The sequence below is a fragment of the Tachypleus tridentatus genome, chromosome 8 (genome assembly GCF_004210375.1).
Source record: "Tachypleus tridentatus isolate NWPU-2018 chromosome 8, ASM421037v1, whole genome shotgun sequence".
In the NCBI taxonomy this organism is placed as follows: domain Eukaryota; kingdom Metazoa; phylum Arthropoda; class Merostomata; order Xiphosura; family Limulidae; genus Tachypleus; species Tachypleus tridentatus.
In genome coordinates this window covers 138,025,083-138,051,829 of record NC_134832.1, presented here as the reverse complement: position 1 = coordinate 138,051,829, position 26,747 = coordinate 138,025,083, and the positions used below count along the sequence as shown (strand labels likewise).

At 36.0% G+C, this 26,747-nt stretch overlaps 1 protein-coding gene across 1 annotated transcript in view; it reads left to right on the top strand.

The window, feature by feature from the left end:
- The window catches only part of LOC143224028 (cell adhesion molecule Dscam1-like), an 84,478-nt gene extending 69,228 nt beyond the window's left edge, over positions 1-15,250 (top strand). The window contains exons 15-21 of the mRNA XM_076452490.1: positions 5,219-5,404; positions 5,914-6,210; positions 7,830-8,006; positions 11,039-11,194; positions 11,677-11,777; positions 13,990-14,068; positions 15,126-15,250. Of these exons, the coding sequence (XP_076308605.1) occupies positions 5,219-5,404; positions 5,914-6,210; positions 7,830-8,006; positions 11,039-11,194; positions 11,677-11,777; positions 13,990-14,068; positions 15,126-15,238 (1,109 nt within the window). The 3' untranslated portion in view covers positions 15,239-15,250. The remainder of the gene's footprint in view (positions 1-5,218; positions 5,405-5,913; positions 6,211-7,829; positions 8,007-11,038; positions 11,195-11,676; positions 11,778-13,989; positions 14,069-15,125) is intronic.
- Positions 15,251-26,747: the final 11,497 nt, after the last annotated feature.

Here is a 26,747-nt window from a genome sequence, read left to right as displayed (position 1 = left end):
GCCTTAATGGCCAGTTTCGATGTTATATCCATCTTTACAGAAGTTCCAACCACTGAAGCCTGCAAGATAGCCTTAGAACTCTATATCCCAGACCCTAACCCATCTATAGACATTCCCAGTAACCAGTTAGCAACCCTCATAGAATTCACCACAATGAAGACAAACTTCATGTTCAACAACCAAAACTATATACAAACAAATGGCCTAAGCATGGGCAACCCAGTATCACCAGTTCTAGCCAATATTTTTATGACACAAGTTGAAACACAAGCAATTAACACAGCATTACGTCCACCACTATACTGGTACAGATATGTAGATGACAAGGTTGCGGGATTCAGATCTACAGAACACATACTTAATTTTTTCAATCACATTAACTCTATACATCCCAACATTAACTTTACATGTGAACAGGAAGAAAGCAATCAAATATCATTTCTTAACCTCAAAATTACAAGAACTGACACACAATTCAAAACAGAAATCCACCGAAAAATCACCCATACTGGACTATACATTCCTTGGGACTCAGCACATGAAACAAAACAAAAACTCAACATACTAAGAAACCAAATAAACACAGCCATACATCTATGCTCACCAGATAAAATTAACGATGAATTAGACAAAATAAAACAATACTTCATCAACATCAACAAGTTTCCTCCACAAACCGTAGAAAACATTATACACACACACCTAAACAGAAAGCAAAATCAAACAACAAAAGTAAATATATCTCACGAATCAAAAAATTACGAAACCATATACTGCTGCATACCATATATTCCCAACATAAGCAGAAAAAAACAACATTTGGCAAAAACTAGTAACAAATATGACATTCTAAATACCAAATTTATTCAAAACTGGCACAAAACTGAGGTCTATGTAAAAAACTACACTGACAAACACCACACCAACATTATTTATAAAATACAATGTGATAACTGCCACGACTTCTATATTGGAGAAACAAGTAGAAAAATGGAAACCAGATTTAAAGAACATAAAAAGTCACCTTCACACGTTTTCGAACACTGCAAGTCAAATAATCACAAAATAACCATAGAAAACACTCAAATACTAAATAAAGAAACAAATATAAACAAATGCAAAATTAAAGAAGCCTTACTTATACAACAACTTAAACCCAAAATAAACCAATACAAAGGAACACCTTTGATAAATAATAATAAAAAAATAAATAATATAAAATTGTATATTCAACATCTAAGCCCGCCCTCTACATTCCGACACTCATTACACAATCCCTTTCAAACATGTGATCAGCTTCCGGTCAATTACCTCTCTCTTTCTTTGTGAACCTGAAGATGACTGAAGAAGGTCGAAACGTTGTTCACTTCTCTGCGTAGAAAATTTTTTCTCAACCCAAACGAGCCGTTTTTACATATATATTTCTCTACTAGTGGGTTTTCTCGACATCACTGGTTATTAAAAAAACAATTTTATCAGACACCTGCAGAAAGATGTTTAACTCAATATTTCACTTATCACACCAAAACATGTAAAGACAAAATATAATATCAAATTATTATAAATAACACCTCTCTTCTTATATCATTTAATATTAAACACTTAGTAATTGGTTAGCCCTTCTTGTACTCTAATAACCTCTGTAAGCTGACGTGGTATTCTGTGCATGATGTTATTGATGTAATCTATCGTGATTTCATCTCGATTATCACTAGCTACAGTAGCTGGGTTTATGAGGTCGTGGTTAGTAATTTTCCGGCTCAGTTGTGCCAAACAGTTCTAGATGGGATTACAATCTGGAAAATTTTTTGGCTGTGGCAATCTTATAATATCCTCTTGGTCAACCGTGCCTAGTACGTGTATTGTGGGCAGTGGCATTGTCATCCTGCAACACAAAGCTATTTCTAAACCCTGCCCTAGCAGAAATATCGTCTTCATGTGATGCCTGTAGGAGGAGCCATTGACGTTTTTCTGGAGGATATGAAAAGCAGTTTTTTTCCACAGTAATGAGTAGCCACCCAAACATGTACTGTACCAGTTCCTGTGTATTCCCTATAGGAAAGAAAGATTTTCCCTCATCTGCTCTCCTTGCAAACAACAAACACGGATCCTACCATCATCTTTAACAAGCCTGAAGTTATAAAATACGGCTTGTCGCTAGCGTCCTAACTGTTAGCTAGCATACAAGAACATCTTTTGTAAAATTACATTTTTATCATTGTTTTGTATATAAAGTTTATTACTCTGCGTGGTATTGTAATTAATATATGCTGTATTACATGTTAAATACTGTTATATGTCCGATATTTATTAAAACCCCTGTTACATAGAAGATCGCAGATTCTGATACATTATTTAATACTTTTATAAGTGTACAGTTTTCTGTGTAACGGCTACTAATTATTATCACTGCAAAATATTTATCGTTATACGTTAACTTAATACCTACGCTCGTTTCAATACAGTTTTCTTTGTTTGCATGTGACGTGTATTCTTGACTGTGTATTGTGCAAGTCTCGCCTGTTTTCGAAATTTGTGGAAGATTCTTGAGTGTTTTACGGGCACCCCCTAGTACATTGTTGAAATTTCTAGAAACTCACGTGATTCATATAAAAGCAGTTAGCGAGAGACAGAAGAAAAGTATTATTATTGGACAGCTACAGTCAGTGTGCTATAGGATTAGAAAGCTATAATTGTGATTAACGCCTATTAATCGGAAAACTACAGAATTGGACAAGGAACGTTTATAGATTTCGAACATTACAAACCGTTCAACTTCAAGCGTTAGTATTTCAACCAGGACACTAAATATCTTCATTGCCGAAAACATCAGTTTGTAACAGGTGCAAAGCCAATCAAGCTCGCTACCGTGAAGTGTGACAATATAAACTCAGAATTCATTTTGTCGTCGTGGGCGTGGACCATCGATAAAATATTCATTTCTAGACCCGATATAAAAATCGGTATTGTTTGTAAGTTTGTAAAACTCTTGTACATAAGCATAATTTGTGATAGCTATTAGTTATAACCGTGATTATAAATTGTATTGTTTCTATGATTGTATATTAAAATATATTTGTGTTAAAAATGAAATTGTGTTATAAGTCTTTTTTTTTTTTGCAGCGCTAAACATGCTCGCCCTCCCAGCCGTGGGGGCGTTATAATGTGACGATCAATCGCACTATTCGTTGGTAAAAGAGTAGCCCAAGAGTTGGCGGTGGGTGGTGATGACTAGCTGTCTTCCCTCTAGTCTTACACCGATAAATTAGGGACGGCTAGCACAGATAGCCCTCGAGTAGCTTTGTGCGAAATTCCAACAAAAAACAAACAAAAAGACTTTTTTGCAAGTATCACAAGTTTAATACATATTAACATTTGATTAACTTTTGAATTGAAATTGTAATGCGTAATGTAGGTGATATAATAAATCAGAGATTCGTCTGATTTTTACCAATGAATAGTAGGATTGACCGTAACATTATAACGTCCCCACAGCTGAAAGGACGAGCATGTTTGGTGCGACCGGGATTCGAACCCGCGCCCCCTTGGATTACGAGTCGAACGCCTTAACCCACCTGGCTATTCCGGGCCTCGTCTGAAATAAATTATAATACACAATATCACGAACAAGGATGTTTTGCCTTGTATAAAACTAATGTTTATTTTTCGGACACTGTTTGATAATAGAGTCATATTGTCAACATCAGGGGTTGGATGTGGCCAAGCAACTAGCATGCCGGGATGCAAATAGAAATTTCAAACTGGAACAGCGCGTCACACCTTACACCACGCATGTCACTTTTAACTGCGTACGCGTGAAAAATAGCTTTATAAATTTCGGAAGCCTTGTAGGTGACAGGTGCTTATTACCATTCCTTTCGCCCCATTTTCAGCAGCCCAAAAATACAGGCTATGTTTGGGCTATGATTTGGTTGGCTAGGCCATGTAAACCGCACGTGGAACTGTTCAAACTGTATAATATCCTACTGAACGTGTGTATTTATCACAACGTTTAAGAATGACGTTAATACATGTTTTATGATACACTATCGTGAATGTATATTTTATTACGCTATTTAACGCTACCAGAAGCATTAATCTCGATACAGTGAAAGGTATAGATCCTATAACACTATTCTAACTCTCGCCTGAGATATTTTTGCCGAATGCCAGATCTACTTTGCACTTTATCTTTTTCAAACACTATGATTATTTTCTGTTTTGTAAATAAACATTATATTAATATTCTTTTCCTTTTACTTTAACACTACATTCTGGAGTGACGTACTCACAGAGACTGTTATGAGTGACGTACTCACAGAGACTGTTATTTACTACAAACCATCACGTAACGACTCGTGTTTCGAGACAACGTGACCCGGCATGGCCAGGTGGTTAAGGCACTCGACTCGTAATCCGAGGGTCAAGGGTTCGAATCCTTGTCACACCAATCATGCTCGACCTTTCAGCCGTGGGGGCGTTATGAAGTGATGGTCAAACCCACTATTCGTTTGTAAAAGAGTAGCCCAAGAGTTAGCAGTGATGACTAGCTGCCTTCCCTCTAGTCTTACACTGCAAAATTCGGGACGGCTATCGCAGATAGCCCTTGTGGAGCTTTGCGCGAAATTCAAAACAAGTCAAACCAATCCATACAACATTCTGGAGTGAAGTACTTGCACAAACTCCGTGTTATGTACTACAAATCATCATGTAATGACCCCCTTTCCAGACAACATTTTGTGTAACTCAATACTGTTGACTGCACTAGTCTCATATCTGTATTACATACCTTTCTATTCAACTAAGTTCAGTGTCTTTCTCTTCCACTATACGTTCTTTAACTCACCAACTCAACTTACTTGCTTTGTTTTCAAACGAAGCACTTAACTACAGTGACCCAGCATAGCCAGGTGGTTAAAGCAGTCGTCTCGTAATCTGAGGGGTTCGAATCCCCGTCACACCAAATATAGTCCTCCTTTTAACCACGGGGGCGTTAATTGTACGTACGATCAATCCCACTGTGCGTTGGTAAAAGAGTAGCCTAAGAGTTGGCGTTGGGTGGTAATGACAAGCTGCCTTCCCTCTTCTCTTACACTGCAGATAGTTCTCGTGTAGCTTTGCGCAAAATTCATAAAACAAACAAACCTCACTAAAGTAAATTTCTTCACTGGTTACGTAATTTTCCACATGACTTTCTTAAGTGACTTTTCTTTTCCAGAATATACTCTACACTACAAGCACGACGGCAGTGACTGGAAGAAAGAATCGATAAATGTTAAATCCAACAGGTATACGATAAAAGACTTAAAATGTGGCACATGGTATCGTCTATTTATGACGTCATCCAACAGCCTTGGAAGTGGAGAACCACGTGATCCCATAACTATAAGAACAATAGGGGGAGGTAAGACATAAATAAACGCATTAGTTTATTTAAGGTAATATAAAGTGATATTTCATACACGATGTACATTCAATCGAACGAGAACCTATATGTCAGTAATTGTGAGGAATTATGGGATATAGTTAATTTGTATAATTAGTTGGTGAATTATTTTTTATCTCATTGTTTTAGTATGCAGTTGATACAGTTGTAAATTAATACATTAATGGAATTTTGTTTAAGTTATAAGTGTCTTAACACTCCTACGAAAAGTGGGTAGCTTTTAAATGAAATCAAATGAAATGGCAATTTCATTTAAATACAAATTTATTAGCCTAATATTAATAACCTTTCAAGTTGCTCTGGGGCCTATTAGGCTTCACTTTTCGTAGGAGTGTTAAGGTTAGCTTTTATTTCTTTTATGTTGATCTCTCTAATAGTGGTGAATGAAATGGTATTAACATAATATTCTAGAAAATAATATAAAATATATACGTTTTTCGGTGACAAATGTTACATTTCTGCATCAGCACCAGTCTCTCCTCGGAAAGAAGACTTCATACAGCCAAACACAACGTTTCTAACATTGAACCTCGAGGCTTGGTACAATGGAGGCTGTCCCATTCAAAACTTTAACGTCCAATACCGTACAACGTTTCAGAGACGCTGGAATACTGCCAGTTTACCGCTAATAGTGCCACAGAATCAATCTATAATACGCCATCTAGCGCCAGGTCGTGAATATAATCTACTCGTTAATGCTCGCAATGAGGCTGGAACAACAGAAGCGGAGTATACAGTAAAGACATTGAATTTATCGTTGACCAGTAAGCTGATGGCTAATTGTTATATAGTTTGTGTGTGTATATACTATTTTCGTCTATTTAGATAGTTAATTTGTAAACTTTTAGTTCTTTGGTTATTAAAACCAAAATAACGCAGTCATCACAACAATAGGCACTAAACCAAGTTCTAGAATATGTAGTAACCGCGTAAGCCACACGAGTATTGTTTGCATGTGCTCGCCCTGGTAACTATATAGCAATCACTTGCTCGTGATAAAAGCTAGAGCTTTAGCGTGATTGGCTATAAAATTCCACGACCCAAACAAGTAGTTTTCCATAAGAGTGTACTTGAATGAGTGAATACAGTTACAGTCCTTAAAAAAAAAAAAGGTCCTAATAAAACTGGACTAAGAAATTTGAAAGTTGCCAAGCAAGTTACTTAACCATTTCACGAAAATCCTATGATGCAGTACGGTAAACTTATCAACCACTTTTATTTCTTTCCAGCTCACAAAGAAACTTGGTCTGAATAACATACAGATCTTGAGAATTAAATGCCGGAAGAAAAAATTAAACTATTTTCCCTGATTTTTCACACAATGTCACTGGTCCTTTTATTTCTGTGTCTTTAGAACAAACTTTAATCGTACAAAATTGCAAGTTACCATTATATTTTATGCAAAATAAAAATGTTTTCTGATATATTTTACATTAACCTCTATCATAAAAAAATGCTTTACTATTTATCCTTTCATTCTGAAAATGTAGATAAAATGTTAGTTGAAGCGGACATAGGACTGACAGAATATGAAGGATATGTCGTGCTTCAGGAGCTTCAGTTATGTAGATATGAAACACACGCATACAGCTAATGAAATCCTTGTTATAGATCAGCCAATAGAAAGTGACATTAACAATTCTGAGTTGTCAGTTCTTTTCTGCTTTTAACAATTAGAATGCTAACTTTTGTTTTACTTAGATTTTACAAACCACAAATTAGTGATTTGTTCTTCGTTGAAATAAAGGAATTTTTTAAAGTTAACAGTTACGCTGAACGATTTTTTTTCCCAGTTGAAAAAACAAAACAACACACAATATAATACATGACACTGCATTATTCTAACACATTATAAACAAGATAGATGGTTATTTTTGTTAAACTTAGGTTGTTCTGTTTTATTCATGTATTAACTCTTTCTACGGCCCGGCACGGCCAGGTGGGTTAAGGCGTTCGACACGTAATCTGAAGGACACAGGTTCGAATCCCGGTTGTACCAAAAATGTTCGCCCTTTCAGCCATGGGGACGTTATAAAGTGACGGTCAATCCCAGTATTCGTTGGTAAAAAAATAGCCCAAGAGTTGGCGGTGGATGGTGATGACTAGCTGCCTTCCCTCCAGTCTTACACTACTAAATTAGGGACGGCTATCGTAGATAGCCCTCGTGTAGCTTTGCGTAAAATTCAAAAACATAAATAGTGTTTTTTTGTCGCGATAGCTAAGAATAACTTTTTTTTTCTTCTGTATGACTTGTTAAGAAAATCTCTTTTTTTTCTTATAGGTATACACACTAATGACATTCACTATTATTTATATGCTTGTTTTTTATTGGAGACAAAATTTTAGGTTTATATGTAACACGTATAAATATATATATATTTAGGCCCTGCGATTACAGCGCTACCTCCCGTTTTGGAAGATTCTTATCTGCCTTTTTACCGAAACTTGACTGTTCTGCTGCCTGTTGCTGTTTCTATCGTCGTATTATTGGTCGTCATTGTTACTGTCATTGTATGTCTTCGACGTCAGTCAGATATCAGCAGCCGGGCTAGCAGTGGAGGTAAACAGCTTTCAATTCTAATTTCCTAATTTTGTAATTATTGTTAGAACTGTACCTTATAATATCACACTACAAAATAAGACCGGTAAAAGCAAAGTCAGAAAACAAATAGTGAGAGTTATATATGTATATCGCATATGGTTCTAATTTGTTAATTTATAAGTAAACACTTTATTTCAACATATATATATAAATATATATATTAACGTGGGAGAGCAGTCACCTTCCCACAACTGTCTGCAAACTGTGAAGGGTGATATAGACGTGGGACGTTGTGAGCTTCAGCACCCACATCTCCTTCTTGTAATTTCTAAATTTCTAATCTTCTTATGTGAGACTAGCGAATTGAAAGTTAAGATTGATATACGGTGTATCCTCACCGCAATGTGGGTCCTACTTCAGCTGTCACGTCCACAACCTAGGATACATTTTATAATCCCACGTTGTAATTTGTACCCTAGGATCTTTTTTAAAAATATGCAGCATATTTTGTTTAATTTTAATGTGTTTTGTTTACGGCTTAAAAATGTATGGCTGTAATACACACACATATTGATAATATATATTGCAAAAACAAGAAAAAGGTATTTCTTTAGGGCGGTATTAAATCCCAAAATGTGATCGGCAGGTCTTTTCTCCGTGTATCATTGTGGTTTAGAATCACAATAATTCCAAAGGTGAATTACACTACATGGCCAAAAGTTTGCGGACACCCGACCATCACACCCATATGTGCTTGCAGGACATCTAATTCCGAAACCATGGACATTAATATGGAGTCGGTCCCCCTTTGCTGCTATAACAGCCTGCACTCTTCTGGAAAAGCTTTTCACTAGATTTTGGAACATGGCTGCGAGGATTCGCTCCTATTCAACCACAAGAGCATTAGTGAGGCCGAGCACTGATGTCGGGCAAGAAGGCCTGGCTCGCAGTCAGCATTTCAGTTCATCCCAAAGGTGTTCAATGGGGTTGAGGTCATGGCTCAGTGGAGGCCAGTCAAGTTCTTCCACACCAACGTTGGCGAGCCATGTCTTTATGGACCTCGCTTTGTGCACAGGAGCATTGTCATGATGAAACAAAAAAGGTCCATTCCCAAACTGTTGCCACAAAGTTGGAAGCACACAATTATCTAGAATGTCATTGTATGCTGTAGCATTAAGATTTCTCTTCACTGGAACTAAAGAGCCTAGCCTAAACCATGAAAAAACAGCCCCAGACCATTATTCCTCCTCCACAGAAATTTACAGTTGGCACTATGCATTCAGAAAGGTAGCGTTCTCCTGGCACCTGCCAAACCAAGATTCATCTGTCAGACTGCTAGATTTTGAAGCGTGATTCATCACTCCAGAGAACGCATTTCTACTGCTCCAGAGTCCAATGGCAGTGTGCTTTACACCACTCCAGCCAACACTTGGCATTGCGCATGGTGATCTTAGGCTTGTGTGTAGCTTCTCGGCCATGGAAACCCACTTCACGAAGCTCCCGAAGAACAGTTCTTGTGCTAAAGTTGCTTCCGTTTGGAAGTCAGTAGTGAGTGTTGCAACTGTGGACAAATAATATTTTCGTGTTACGCGTTTCAGCACTCGGCGGTCCCGTCCTGTGAGTTTCTGTGGCCTACCGCTTCGTGGCTGAGCTGTTGTTGCTCTTTGACGTTTGCACTTCACAATAACAGCACTTACAATTGACCGGGACATCTCTAGCAGGGCAGAAATTTGACGAACTGACTGGTAGGAAAGGTGGCACGTTGAAAGTCACTGAGCTCTTCAGTACGACCCGTTCTACTGCCACTGTTTGTCAACGGAGATTGCATGGCTGTGCTTGATTTTATGAACCTGTTAGTATTGGTTATGGCTAAAATAGTCGAACCTACTAATTAGAAGCGGTGTCCACATACTGTTGGCCGTGTAGTATACATACATACCATGACAAACGAGTGACCAAAGGTTTATAAAAAATAAGTTTAAGTATTCCGCGTTTTGGAGGCCCCGGCATGGCCAGGTGGTTAAGACACATGACTTGTAATTCAAGGGTCGCGGATTCGAGTCCCCATCGCACCAAACATGCTTGCTCTTTCAGCCTGTGGGAGCGTTATAATATGACGATCAATCCTACTATTCGTTGTTAAAAGAGTAGCCCAAGAGTTGGCGGTGGGTGGTGATGACTAGCTGTCTTCCCTCTATTCTTACACTGCTATATTAGAAACGGCTAGCTCAGATAGCCCTCGTGTAACTTTGCGCGAAATTCAAATCAAACCAAACCGTATTTTGGAAAGTTCAGACGTTTATATTAAATAGTCACTCTTGAAAGATAGAAAGCAACACGTTACTACAGACACAGTGTGAACGATTACAAGTAAACAAACGAATAATCATTTTATTATCTTGTCAACATAAAATTGTATATAGTGTTTACGTGTACATGTGAACCAATAGGTGATCACTCAGGTTGTTATAAAGGTGTGGGTTTTTATCTCAGTGCGTATCACATGTGACAGTTTTCATGTTGACAGGTGGGACAACGTATGACCATCTGCATGGTTACATTGATATGACTTGTCCTAATGTTTATGTTTGCAGGTGAGAAAACAGATGACTACCTGCATGGTTACAGTTATAATACTTGTCACAGTCTTCATCTTAACATGTAGCTTAACAGATGACCATCTGCATGGTTACCTCTGATAAAACAAGTCACATTGTTCATGTTAAGTTGTACTTCAGATGCATGGTTGCATTGAAGACTTGTCACAGAGTTCACGTTAAAATCTGAGACAACAAATTACACATGGCTATCTCAGCCTTAAGATGTTAGGCTTGGTTAAACAAAAGGCGGGGAGCAACCAATAAGAAAACCTTTTCTCATAACACATTATTTCTCAGTCCATCACTTTATTATCTCTTTTATGGTGTAAAGAATCCATTATTTTAATTAAGTTTTATTACTCTATGAATATTATGTCCTAACTTCTAGAGAACACTTGGCAGTTGTTCGGAATAACTGACCTGTAATTCTGTCACCCCATTTCATATCAGATAGTCAATCCAGAAAAGGCAGACAAGCTGATGCTGTCGGAATGGTGGATTTTTACCAAAAGGGGGTGAAGGAAGGCGATATTTCGTTAAAATCATCAACATATTTTTCTCCAGCAAGTGGGAAAAGCATTGGAATAACCTTTCATAATCGACACCGTAAGACTATTTTGCCTTTGTTTATTTTCTGTTGTTTTTACTACAACTGGTGACCTTTTCGTAAACTACTTTTAAAGTTTAAAATTTCATGAGAATCAGTCTTGAATGGAAGTTTCACCTTCACCAATAAAATACAATAACTTGTAATGACCATTCTTACAGGAAGACAAGGTTTTAGAAGTAAAAACTGGAAGGTTGGTTTTCTGTTCATTTGAACTATAAATTGTTCAAGTTCAGCAACAGTTGTTAGGCCACCAAAGTTTTTTCTGAAAATCGACTTGTTCTTTTTCCGTTTTATTTTTAATTATAATGGATACTCATTCCTTGTTTTAATCGTGTGATTTGTCTTTCGAATTTATTAATCTTGGTGTAACACAATATTTTCAGTTATGTTGTGCGAAAAAAAAATACTTAATTTGTTATAATTCGTTTAACAACATAAATAGTGTTACTTTTTGAAAAGTGGTTTCTACCATTTGCAGGTCACCATGACGACAATCACGAATATGCTGAACCTTACGCTGCGGTACCTCCACCCAAGTGCGTGACACGTGACGGCTGTCCAACAATGTTAAGTGTTGCTGTACGTTGTTTGTAGTAACACCAATCTAACAATAATGTCCGTGTTAATAATGAATAAATGGGAAAAATCTAGTAGGTGTTATACTAAACCTTTAAATACTGCTTATATGTGGTACGTATTACCGTACAAAAAACATGTTATAGGATAAACACTATAGATGTTATTGTTTACTGACCCACAAGGTTTTCGGTTCTCTGAAATGTCCTTTGTTGGCTAGAACTGCAGCTGTAAAATCAGTAAACGTGTAACAATACTAAAGTGTGTGACAACCATAAATTATATATAATATTCACAATACTAGCAACAATATGAGATTGTCGTGATGTATGTTTAGCAACAAACCAGGTACAAGCTGCCTTGCCTTATTGTTGTTGACGTAAAATATTCAATGAATATTATTTTATTATTCGCTGAAGATTCTACTTTGTCCAAAGCGCAGTATTTGGGAAAAAAGATTTTGTTATTTAGCACATAGCTACACGATGAGCTATCTGTTCTCTGTCCACTGACGATGTCGAAACCTAATTTTTAGCATTATAAGCCCTTAGCCTCCCCTGTTTGGTGGAGGTGAGGGGGGCTTTGCGAAAACATAAAGCTTAAACAAGTTGTTTGTAAATAGTTCACGTGTTAAAAACAAGTAAAAATTCAATAAATTATGACTGCATATTTTTGTATGTTTGTACTTAAGCCTAAAATATAATGCCCTAGTTATGCTCTGACTACCATGGGTATCGAAACCCGGTTTTGGATGTTGTAAGGGATGTATATCAATGTGTATGCTAATTGGCTACTGGAACACGTGCCCAGTGCAAGGGGTGCATGAAAAATAAAAGGGGCGTGAACTTTTTTTTTTTGCTTGCACTTCACCGTATTTGTTACGAACATCTTGTAGAGCTGTTACTACATTTTTCATGACGTAAGTTAAATCTATAGTTATTTCTTGTAGAGCTGTTACTACATTTTTCATGACGTAAGTTAAATCTATAGTTATTTTTTGTAGAGCTGTTACTACATTTTTCATGACGTAAGTTAAATCTATAGTTATTTCTTGTAGAGCTGTTACTACATTTTTCATGACGTAAGTTAAATCTATAGTTATTTCTTGTAGAGCTGTTACTACATTTTTCATGACGTAAGTTAAATCTATAGTTATTTCTTGTAGAGCTGTTACTACATTTTTCATGACGTAAGTTAAATCTATAGTTATTTCTTGTAGAGCTGTTACTACATTTTTCATGACGTAAGTTAAATCTATAGTTATTTCTTGTAGAGCTGTTACTACATTTTTCATGACGTAAGGTAAATCTATAGTTATTTCTTGTAGAGCTGTTACTACATTTTTCATGACGTAAGTTAAATCTATAGTTATTTCTTGTAGAGCTGTTACTACATTTTTCATGACGTAAGTTAAATCTATAGTTATTTCTTGTAGAGCTGTTACTACATTTTTCATGACGTAAGTTAAATCTATAGTTATTTCTTGTAGAGCTGTTACTACATTTTTCATGACGTAAGTTAAATCTATAGTTATTTCTTGTAGAGCTGTTACTACATTTTTCATGACGTAAGTTAAATCTATAGTTATTTCTTGTAGAGCTGTTACTACATTTTTCATGACGTAAGTTAAATCTATAGTTATTTCTTGTAGAGCTGTTACTACATTTTTCATGACGTAAGTTAAATCTATAGTTATTTCTTGTAGAGCTGTTACTACATTTTTCATGACGTAAGTTAAATCTATAGTTATTTCACTTGGTGTTTACCTTCTGTTCAAATAGGTAAATACGCCCTTGAAAACAACAGTTTGGTCATGTTTTTTTTATTTATTTGTTGCTATTATTTTGTTCGAGCCATGTAATGTTTGGCTCTCACGACAATTTAACAGTGTAATACCCCCACTGTTAGATTTTAATGTAGCAGATGTGTGGTCTATGTTAGAAGTGACATTTTTTGTTGTCCCTTGTTACTCTGTCAGCTGAAGTGTCTGACGAAAGTATGTGGCCATCGTACTAAATAGGGTTAACTACAAATGAACCAATTTTAAAAACGTTACGCACATGAATGTCGTTCTTATAAAAGGCGATTGACCCTCGGGACGTTGGCCTGAGTAAGATTCTTAATGACATTTTAAAGCTGCCATGTCATCTGTACAATCAGAAAATAGATATCTTTAGACAGAATATCATTCATGATTTTGTTTATTATCATTAAGACAAGAACTGAAGGCCCTTACACCACTATGAAGCGGAGTCCACCTCGACCGCTAACCTATCTACCATCCATAAATGAAGGTATAACTTCTTGGTTTATATTAACAAGGCTACCATGTCTGTAATATAAGTATTAGCACACTCATTTTCCAGGTGTAAAGTTAAATTACCATATCAAGTATATCAATGGCCTAGAGCCAGCTTATTATGAAAACCTAATAAGTGAATAAAGGCTAGATTACCACGAAAATTATATGAATGATTTAAATCTAACTTACAATAAAAACAACTCAATGAGTGAGTAATGGTTAGACTACCATGACAATTACATGGATGAACCAGACCCAACTCACGATAAAAACAACTTAATGAGTGAGTAAAAGCTAGACTACCATGACAATTATATTGATGAACCAGACCCAACTTACGATAAAAACAACTCAATGAGTGAGTAAAGGCTAGACTACCATGACAATTATATTGATGAACCAGACCCAACTTACGATAAAAACAACTCAATGAGTGAGTAAAGGCTAGACTACCATGACAATTATATTGATGAACCAGACCCAACTTACGATAAAAACAACTCAATGAGTGAGTAATGGTTAGACTACCATGACAATTATATGGATGAACCAGACCCAACTTACGATAAAAACAACTCAATGAGTGAGTAAAGGCTAGACTACCATGACAATTATATGGATGAACCAGACCCAACTCACGATAAAAACGGTTTTGTGGTGTTTACAAGTCACCTGCAATGAGATATTTTTTTGAAATAACAAGGTAATTTTAATTTACAAATCACATGAAATTATATATTATTGAAAGTGTCTTAAAAGTATTTATTTTTTAAAGAAATATCCTTTTCATATTTTATGTTGATTTTATCAATGGGGTCAGTGACTGCTATAGTAGAAACGTTTAAATGCTTATATTGTTATTTATCTTTTCACTTTTTAATAAAACAAGTAAAATATTTTAATATATATTGAGTTTTCCAGAGCTTTATTCTTACTTGTACAACGTAAGGTACTCTTCATTCCTTTCCAGGGAATTTAAAAGTAAATGTTTAAATTGGAAATGCCATTAATTTAATTTATTATAATATATTCATTTAAACATGCTCTAGGTGTTAAAGTCAGAAACAGTCGACAGATGGCACAACTTGAAAGACCAATAACTTGTAATAATTCTGGAACCAGCTCTTCAGGCTCAAGTGGAGATAGGCCTAGTAGTATGTGAAAAATATAAAAATGTATGTATATAGACGTGTGTGGTAATCAAAGTAAAGTTTTCAGTGTTCGCTTCTAATCTCACGAAACTAGAAACTGGGTATTTTGAATAATTTAATCATAACAGTAATAATAATAATAATAACAGCAAGTAAAACAATTTACACAAATTTTATTTTATATTTTGCGTGGATTAGCGAGGCAAAACGTTCTGTTGTAGATTACATGGTATATCACTTGTATTACGAACTTACTTATAAATGGGCGACTGGGTTTTAACAATTTTTCTCTTTTATTTTCAGAAACACAATTTTCAGTTTAGCCATTCCATTCCACGTGTTGATGAAGACTACGTTTGTTTAGGGAAAATATATCTCTTTTATATGATATATATATATATGTAATATATGTGTATCCGTCCGTTTTCTCAAATATAAAACAAACAACATTTTTCATTCGGAACTTGTCTCCATTTCGAAATCTGTGGTAAGTCCATTTGGCTGGTTTTACTAATAACTACGGTGATTTATTTTGTACAAAGTCACAATAAATAGTATAACTGTAAATGTAATCGAAAACGGTGAGATAAGCCTGTTTTAGTTATTTTTTTACTTTTCAGAAAATCTTTAGTTTTTCTACAATCAGTTCCGTCATTAATGATTCGTTTATAACACTTCAGATTTTAATTTATTGTACTTTCATTACAACTGAAATATCACTGCTACATTTCAATGAGCCTGAATTACATTATCTTTGCCTCAACAGCCGTGGTTATGAGTGCCCCGGATGTTCCACTATATATTGGTTTTCTAACTTCTGAGATGAAATGTCATTGTTGTAATTCTAGACTCTAGAGCTTGAGTGTTTCTTTTACACTTGTTACTAGGAAATATGCTTTGTCGATGTTTGAAAATCCTGGAGAGAAAGAGAGAGAGAGAAAAAAAGAGAGGATAGACTTACAGTACAGAATTTAAAGCTTCCAATAAAACATCTAAGAGAAAGTAAATCATCAAACTATTAAAAAGAGCAACTTTTGAACTTTGTTTTTTTTCGCAGTCAGACGTAAAGGCTTTTCGAATCTTTCTAATAGATGTCGCTGTTTCGTCAGATCCATCTCGAATGTGTTTTCTCGTTGTTTGATACTCAAGCCTCGTAAAAACTTGAATAAAGCTTTTGTGCTTGCGTAAGCAATTCCTAGATTGGACTGGTGTTTATTTTTATCATTGTTATAAAATTAGATAAAATATTGGTGTATTACCACTGTAGCAACAGTAATCTGTAATTAAAGTATTCATACGTATTGTGTAAATTTGTAATTATTCTTGTGTTTGTTAATAAAGATGTCTTTACTAAATCTCTTACGTTTTAAACCTCCCGAGCGTGTAAGTTAACACAAGTAACAATTGGCTCAATATGACCTTGCATAAAGCTTTTTGTTTGATAACATTTCAGTTGTTTTTAATTACACGTAACATTCTCGTACGTACCGTGTACAAATCATTGTGTGCTGCTCTCTCTAAGTCTTGAATTTAATTTCAACTGTATTAAAATAGTATACTTCTTTCTCCGAAAGGGGGCGGAAGGTCCTGCATAAATATACAGTAGTGTGTGTGTTGTTTGTTAGTCACACGAAAGACACTAAAATGACATCATATAAGAGAAGCTTACCGTTACAATTTGTGCTGTTGTGACGTCAGTAAAACGTGCGAATGCCACCAATAGCTAGTAAAATTATTCACTCTCTAGGCCACAACGCAGCACGACAGACACATGAGCTTCCAAAGTAACGAAATAAGTATTTATTACTCTTGAAAGAGAACACTTTCGGGGAACTTGCAGAAATACAGCTACTGTTATAAATATTTTGAAAGAGTAGATTGTAATTTAAGCTTATTTCAATTATATCTGTTTGAAACTAAAAGAAGTCAGTGTTTCCTCAGCACTAACAACCAAAATATGTTTAAACTAAAATATTAGAAGTTGTAATAGACTGATCCCAGAAGAAGTATTTGATGTCTATAATCACCTACAGTCCATAATTAAAGTATCCACTCCACTTTCTCCAGACTCAGTGAGGCTTACTGGGCTGCTTACTGCGAAATTCAACGTTCTGGCCACATTGGCTGTTGAATATGCTGCAGAGTTTCAGCTCTGGATGCGTTATAAATGTGACAGTTAACTTCGCTGTTCGGTTCACTCGCGTGAGCGGTGGTGCTACTGAATGGTTGCACTCTCCTTCTGGTCTGTAGTTTGAAATAGGGCTCGTTATACCTAAAACTTAGTCTTTGGCTTGGTCGTTTAGCCCATTTGTTGCCGAAGATGCCTCTTGGGTTTAAACTACGAAGAACGTCCACCAGTAACTGCTTTTCCATCCAGATTGAAATACAACATCAACATGTCACCTAATAACGAATATTAACACAATTCCGTGCCCCCTACATTAGCACAGCAGTATGTCTACGAATTTACAACGCTAAAAACAGGGGTTCGATTCCCATCCGTGGGCTCACTAGATAGCTCCATGTGACTTTGCTATGAGAAAACAGACATATTCGCAGTTCTCTTTAAACGCAGATGATTAGGCTAATATTGATAGCCTCGTTGGAGAACCTTTGAAATGCTTCCTTAACCCTATGAGTTCCTGAAAACAAATTCCAAACTGATATCCACTTTTAGATTCCGAACAGAAACAGTCCATATAAGGTTGAAACATGTTGCACAAGGTGTAATGGATCTTTAGAATTCAATACTCTACTATGTTTCATTTTTAGAAAATCTTAATACGGCATATTATTCTTTATTTGCTGACGTTTTACTTTTAAAATGAACAATTATTGGCAATCGTTAAAATCCAGCTGACTTTATAATAGCACTAAAAACATTTTAATCGTAATGTCTCAATTTCTGTTCTATATTTTTCTTCCACGTTGTCTAGTTCCAGTCATTGTTTATTTAAAATACATTACCATCATTATTGGTTAATTTTTATACGTTACTGATCAATAATGTTAGATCTTATTTCTAAACGCAACACTACAAATGTGAAACACGGTCCTGCGAATTTAAACTTGATAAAAGTTGGTTTGATTTTAATAACAAATTTTCCATAATTCAGCTACGTTGATTTAGAAAAAAAAATATTCACATTTTTTTTTCCATCACGTAATCATTTCTACTAATCGGGAAGAAAAAAAACTTTTACTTCGATCAAATTATTATTTCGCTTACCGCAATGAACATTTTTATTATTATCGAGTTTGTTAACGAAAATAGAAAATAAGCCGAAGGAAATGGTAGATCATTGATGTTAAACAAACATATATTGTCGTTCATCTTGGTTTTGTGAATGTGAAATCTACGTATTTTGGTCCAAAAACTACGTGTTGTAGTAAGTCTTTTATGTATTGCGTTATGACATTTTTTAAAATAATTCTGCGCGTGTTTGAAAAAAAATGATTTGGTTTGAATTTCGCGCAAAGCTACACGAGGGCTATCTGCGCTAGCCATCCCTATTTTAGCAGTGTAATACTAGAGGGAAGGCAGTTAGTCATCACCGCCTGCCGTCAACTCTTGGGCTACTCTTTTACCAACGAATAGTGGGATTGACCGTAACATTATAACGCCCCCACGGCTGAAAGGGCGAACATGTTTGGTGTGACGGGGATTCGAACCCGCGACCCTCGGATTACGAGTCGAGTGCTTTCAGCACCTGGCCATGCCGAGCCTGGATTAAATGAATGCCGTTTTCGGATTCAGCTAAAAAGTTTAGAAAAATAAAAATATCGCAGACTCGTGTTCTCTGCGTTCTTTTCGTTGGAAAGATTCGAATGCCGAATGTTAGTCCTTTAAGCCACCCGCTTAGCGCTGAGCTCTAGAGTAACATATCACTTTAAGTTTATTGTTAATTTTCTTAAATCTCTAACATTTCCTTTTATGTTTATTTCAGTCAATGTCTGATTTCATGTTCTCGTGCCACGAGGCTGGTTGTTGGTGTTGCAGTTTGTTAATACCTATATTATCATTATAAAACATAATATTATAATGGCTCTAATGGATAAATATTATAATTTCCACCGTTCAAAGGGGTCTCTCCTGCCACAGATTCCGAACAAAATTTTCGATTTTATTTATCTATTATTTTTCTCAAAGAATGTTTTTTACCTTTTAGTTGTTTCGGCGGGTTAGGATGCTTGCCTTTGAATCCAAAGGTCTATTTTTCATATCCTGTTGCCATGAGACGGCGATCTGATATTTGGGGCTGTGTGTGCGCAGTGACAGTGACGGTCAAATCCTTTTATTCAATTAAAATATGCCTGGCATGACTAGCTGTTTAAGGCATCGACTCATAATCTGAGGGTCACGGGTTGGAATCCCCGTCGCATCAAACATCTTCGCCTTTCAGCCTTAAGAGCGTTATAATATGAGGGTCAATCCTACTATTCGTTGGTAAAAAAGTATCCCAAGAGTTGGCTGTGGGTGATGATGACTAGCTGCCTTCCCTCTAGTCTGACACTGCTAAATTAGGAACGACTGACGTAGATAGCTCTCGTGTAGCTTTGCGCGAAGTGCAAATATAAACAAAACAAACAAGATTCATCATGGCTAGTTAGTAGAAGAAATATTTGATGTAAGCCTATATTTTTATATCGCACCGTTCTTGTATTTCTAGCTCTAAGGAAAGTGCAATGATAAAACGCACGTCTGTTTTCTTATAGCAAAACCACATCGGGTTATCTGTTGTGTCCACCGATGGTAAAACGTATGCTGAATTTTTTCAAATGTTATCCACAGAGTTTGTTTGTTTGTTTGTTTTGGAATTTCGCACAAAGCTACTCGAGGGCTATCTGTGCTAGCCGTCCCTAATTTAGCAGTGTAAGACTAGAGGGAAGGCAGCTAGTCATCACCACCCACCGCCAACTCTTGGGCTACTCTTTACCAACGAATAGTGGGATTGACCGTCACATTATACACCCCCACGGCTGAGAGGGCGAGCATGTTTAGCGCGACGCGGGCGCGAACCCGCGACCCTCGGATTACGAGTCGCACGCCTTACGCGCTAGGCCATGCCGGGCCTATCCACAGAGAAAAGGTCGTTTCTTCTGAACTTATTGTTAACTTTGTAATTATGTTTATAAACAAGAAAACAAACTTAATAATAACATCACACTAGAAGCTGATTTCCTTAGACATAAGTGAACTTTTAATAAAATAATACATTCAATTTATTAACAAGTAAGGCAAAAATAACAACAATCAAACAGATGGCGCTGTTACAATACCCTCGGCCGAGTTATTTGACCGTTAGGTTTCATGAAAGTCCGTGAACGTGTACAATTTATTTCATTTATTATTAAAGAAAATGCGAAAAAAAAAAATAAAGGAAAATTATGGAAAGTATAATACTATTATGTTAGAATGTAATATTTTTTTACTTTGTTATCAGAGATACGAGAACAGGTTACACAAAGCAGCTGTTGCAGGTGTATTTCCGACAAGGCAGAAGGCTGTAAAATAGATCAATACGGTAACTTTTCCGGACTGTTCTTTCCCGGCAGGAACAACAATAATCCAGACATATGTGTAACATTCAGGGAAACTTGCTGATGTGTTATGGCAGGCATAGTGTTGCTATGGTAACGCCGTAACCAAACAGTACTGAATAATATAGGTTGAATTCGATGTCGGCATAAATTTCATTATTAGAGAAAATTAACAAACCAACAACAAAAAAACGGGTTATTTTAAAACCACTTTCGACACAAAAGCATGTGAGTTGAAGAAACATGCATTGATATTCGAAAGAAAGCGGGAATATAAGATAAAATGTGAATGTGTTTACATTTATCAAAATGTGTTCCGTATTGCTACAATGAATTGAGATTATTTGTTGTTACGACATCAACGTGAAGCTATTCAAGTTACAACAACTGAAGCCAGACTTAATAAACTGGTTTTCCTATAAAAGAGATATCACAGCTGTAGCCAGAACTAGTCATTTATTTTGACAGCATAATCTCGATAGTACGTAGTTCCAATATAAGTTTGAAAAATATGTGAATACACAGATTAACACATGCAATTTCAGTGTGCTATAAGTACACATTACTTATTTTTCGTTAGTCATATAAATTGTTTACTAAATCCACGCAATTATAGTCCACTTTTTGCACTGATTATTTGTTTTTCTTATTAAGCATATAACATATAAACTGCATCCACGCAACTTAAGCGCTTTATCAGTATTGATTCTTTACCTACTGCTAACCATGTAAATTAAACAAATCTACGCGCTTCAAAGACGTTACATGTGCTAATTATCTATTCTCCATTGATTATACAAAGTAAAAAGTGCATAAGTGATGTAAAACGGTCAATTTATAGTGTCGGAAATGAATCTTTAAGTTGTGACAACCATGTTTGAAGACTGCAGAAACGTTTTTCTCACGTTTCCATAGTCTTGTACCCAATCAAGTCTTTTTGTTTGTTTTGGAATTTCACACAAAGCTACTCGAGGGCTATCAGTGCTAGCCATCCCTAATTTAGCAGTGTAAGACTAGAGGGAAGGCAGCTAGTCATCACCACCCACCGCCAACTCTTGGGCGACTCTTTTACCAACGAAAAGTGGGATTGACCGTCACTTTATAACGCCCCCACGGCTGGGAGGGCGAGCATGTTTGGCGCGACTCGAGCGCGAACCCGCGACCCTCAGATTACGAAGCACACGCCTTAACGCGCTAGGCCATGCCAGGCCCCAATCAAGTCTTCCATATTCTCACGTTTCCATAGTCTTGTACCCAATCAAGTCTTTCATATTCTCACGTGCCTTTCTACTGTATTATATTTTCATTTCTACCATACTCTATCGTGTTCGCAGACCTTAAGTAGTTTATTCTGTTATATAAAACCATTAAAAAAAACAACTACAGAACTAAAATTTTTCATTCCAATTACTGTACGTTTTATAGTACAGCAATATAACACGCCTCTTGTGTAATATGCGCGTTTCCAAGTGTAGCTTAATCAATAAACATTTCACTTGGTTGTAAAACGCCGTCTCGAATGTTTCAATATTTTATCGGAGTTTGACCAGGCCTTGTTCCTTAAACTTGAACTTATTTACAGATAAACCAAAATTATTCGTTCATTCTCGAGCGCAAGCTTCAAGATCGCTTCAGACTTTCAGCTATGAGCGTGTTATAGAAGTAGCAATCAACTCCATTATTCAAATCCAGAATCCAGACAAAATACTTACTCTGGTCAGTAGGTCAAAAGAAAAGACAGCTGTACCTTAACCCTAAAGTTCTCTGACCTCACCCTTTAGCCTATGTGCCCATAGGATGCCATTCTAGTTGATAATATTAGTACAGTTCTTTCTAAACTATAAAATAATATTTTTTGCTCCAATTCATTTGTTAGGTGCAACTAACATGAGTTCAGTATTGGTGTATATCACATATGATTATTTTTATCGGCCTTTTAAGAATACGATTAGAATTTCAAATGATATGTAATTAATTATTCTGTTGTGAAAACAGAAAGAGGCTAAGATTTATACAAAATTAAAAAAAAAAAATCGAAGTATTTTTAGTTCGTCTGTTATCGATTTCAGAGGTGTGTCAAAATAGTGTTAAAATTATCTTTTGTTCGCCCGCCTAGGAGCCCATATATTTTCAGATGGGCTGAATATGAAATCAATCCACGATAGGCTAATTAAGAGAAACCTCTGCAGTCTATTATAGCTTTTATAATGAATGTTAAGCCTACTATATCTGTAGTGATTCGTATATTAAATGTTTCGCACTGCAAGAAAACCAGCACTTAAAAACCAACTAAAATATTTTTTCATCACAATAACCAGCCACACTGACGAGTTCTCATATCTGAAGAAGGTCTCACAGTCAGCAACGTGTAGAAAAATTTAGATTGTTATTATTGCTTGTCTGATTAGATATACGTAAAGGATTAGTTTACCTAGCTGATTAGATATACGTAAAGGACTAGTTTACTTAGCTGATTAGATACACGTAAAGGATTAGTTTACTTAGTTGATTAGATATACGTAAAGGAATAGTTTACTAGTTGATTAGATATACGTAAAGGACTAGTTTACTTAGCTGATTAGATATACGTAAAGGACTAGTTTACTTAGCTGATTAGATATACGTAAAGGACTTGTTTATTTAGCTGATTAGATATACGTAAAGAACTAGTTTACTAGTTGATTAGATATACGTAAAGGACTAGTTTACTTAGCTGATAAGAAAAACGTAAAGAACTAGTTTACTAGTTGATTAGATATACGTAAAGGACTAGTTTACTTAGCTGATTATATATATATAAAGGATTAGTTAACCTAGCTCCTTAGATATGCATAAAGGACTAGTTTACCTAGCTTGGAAGATTGTAGAAGCAGCAAATATATTGAATTTTATTACGAACGTTAGAGTTATTTATTTAATTACTTTGTCGTTTGATGTCGTAACAAGCGCGAAATTAGTTTCAAATATTATCCTGCTGTCAACTGATCAAAGTTAACGATTCATACAATCTGTGTGTTACTTGCTGGCACAGTAGCTAGAGAGAACCAGAGCGACTACGAAACAAGATCAGTTACATAATGGATGTGGCACACTGGATTCTTAGTACCAGACGGGTGTCTGAGGGCTACTGTCTCACGGACCACCTATTCTACTAAGCGATTCGATACACTCTATTTTCATACTACTCATAAAAAACGTAAAGGGTCCATTTATTGCTATGACTTATCTGTAAGCTGAAAATAGTTGGTCCTCCATGCTGTAGGTGGCGCGCTATACTCTTATCAACGAATAGAAACAAATTCAACGAACCAGGAGATTCGCTCTAGTTTCTTATATTGTAGTTTGGCGTCGCGAGATAAGAAGTATTTGACCAATGAGGTTTGAGGTTCTTGTCTATAACAGATTTTACTGTTGAACATTTAACATCAAAGATACATACCACTAATCGTTTTGTTTTTTGCAACCATTAACAAGAATTGTTCCAATGTTAACTTACACTGTAGTTACTAACGTCATTCGTACAGTAGAAAAAAAAACAAATAAAAATTAATGCAGAAATATTCATAACTTGAAAATCAATTTCTTGTACCAAAATTTTAAAGGGAAATCAACGATTATTTTATGTTCTGGAGTGAAGCTTGTCATTATGTGTAGCTGTGTGAAAATGATTTCTAACCTCTGGTTCGCCCGGCATGGCCAAGCGTGTTGAGGCGTTCGACTCGTAATCCGAGGGTCGCGGGTTCGAATCCCGGTCGCACCAAACATGCTCGCCCTTTCAACGGTGGGGGCGTTATAAAGTGACGGTGAATCCCACTATTCGTTGGTAAAAGAGTAGCTCAAGAGTTGGCGGTGGGTGGTGATGACTAGCTGCCTTCCCTCTAGTCTTACACTTCTAAATTAGGGACGGCTAGCACAGATAGCCCTCGAGTAGCTTTGCGCGAAATTGAAAAATGCAAACTGACCTCTGGTTCTGCTTATCTTATCTTACTTCTTTCTTATACGTAGCTGTGAAAGTTTTACCCTATTTTGGATACACTCTACCAGTCTGATCATGTGAGAGACTAAACCTATTAGCCCTTGCGGGCTTATAGGTTCAGTTGACGTGTTTGATACGGTTTGTTTGTGTGAAATTAAGCACAAAGTTGCAAAATGGGCTCTCTGCCTTTGCCCATTAAGGGTATCGAAATTCGGTTTCTAACGGTGGGAGTCCGCTGATGTGCCGCTGTGCACATCAGTATATTATGTATATTAAAATGTATATATTTTAAAATTTGAGTAGACATGAGTAGTAGGCAATGAAATTATAACCAAGATTGTAAAGTGTTTGATTTGACCACACATAAATATATGTTCGTTTGTGATAAAGCTTAAAATATTGGCAAGATAAATTCGTGGATTTTCTAACCAGTAACACTTGCAAATGAATAACGCTTATTTTTTCGTTTTGTTTTGTTTTTTTTCTTTTAGAGCAAAGCCATATTGGGCTATCTGCTGTGTTCGCTGTGAGAAATCTAACCCTGGATTTTAGCGTTGTAGGTCCGCAAACTTATCGCTATTCTGCTGGGACACCGGTTTTTCGTAAGACATTACTTCAAAATTGAAAAAGACGTACAAGTTCATGATAAGATATTTTAAAAAGCAACTATTTTTGAAGAAATACTGGCACAAGTGATCATTCAACAAACATTCAAGTTCCTAAAGGTTCATTTCCTTGGTAAACAATAGATACACTAGTTAAGATTTACATACAAAAATCAGAGCATAAAGATTATAAGACTAGAAATTGTTAAAATCTAACAATGGCTTAGAACTCATGGTGGTGCCACATCTTGTAATCTTAGCTTTCAAAAGCAGTCACCAGATGGTTTTCAAAATTTCACTTCTAATCGAACAGTCATTGACTGTTAAGATTGAAAGCTAGGGATGAAAATTCCGTTGTTTTTTTTCTTATCAATTCATCAGAACATCATCTCGTTGTCCAAAGGTTGTAAATATAATCTGACGTTACGAAAAATGTGCAACTATTTACATAACAGTGCTGAATGAAACATCAAACCTTCAGGGATTTGTCACATAACCAACACGAACTTTAAGAATAAATTCTGGCAAGTTGTTAAGAAGTAATAAAGAGGACAAATAATGTCGAGTATTTCTTTTTCTGAAGATGATTTGTAACTGATACCAAAAAACATGAAATATGCTTCGTAAACTTACAGCTGTCATTAGCCTTCATTTCATAGGACAAGATGAACTGGAGATACATACTGATATACAGTTTCCCTGTAGTATTCGTTTCTTTATTAAATTGGAAATACGTTTTAGTTGCATAACAAGATAAGCGTTGGCATTAAAATCCTAAATAGCCTTAGCATAATTGTACACTGCCTTTGTACGTTATTGACCATTGATGCAATAGAACTCGCCAGTATAGATCAACCACTGTTACGCTTAACAGATTGGAATTAGCTTTCTATTCTTTTTTTCTCACCCAGATAAAGTATGAACCTCAACAAGATAAAGTATGAACCTCAACAAGATAAAGTATGAACCTCACCCAGATAAAGTATGAACCTCAACAAGATAAAGTATGAACCTCAACAAGATAAAGTATGAACCTCATCCAGATAAAGTATGAACCTCACCCAGATAAAGTATGAGCCTCACCCAGATAAGGTATGAACCTCACCCAGATAAAGTATGAACCTCACCCAGATAAAGTATGAGCCTCACCCAGATAAGGTATGAACCTCACCCAGATAAAGTATGAACCTCACCCAGATAAAGTATGAACCTCACCCAGATAAAGTATGAACCTCACCCAGATAAAGTATGAGCCTCACCCAGATAAGGTATGAACCTCACCCAGATAAAGTATGAACCTCACCCAGATAAAGTATGAACCTCAACAAGATAAAGTATGAACCTCACCCAGATAAAGTATGAGCCTCACCCAGATAAGGTATGAACCTCACCCAGATA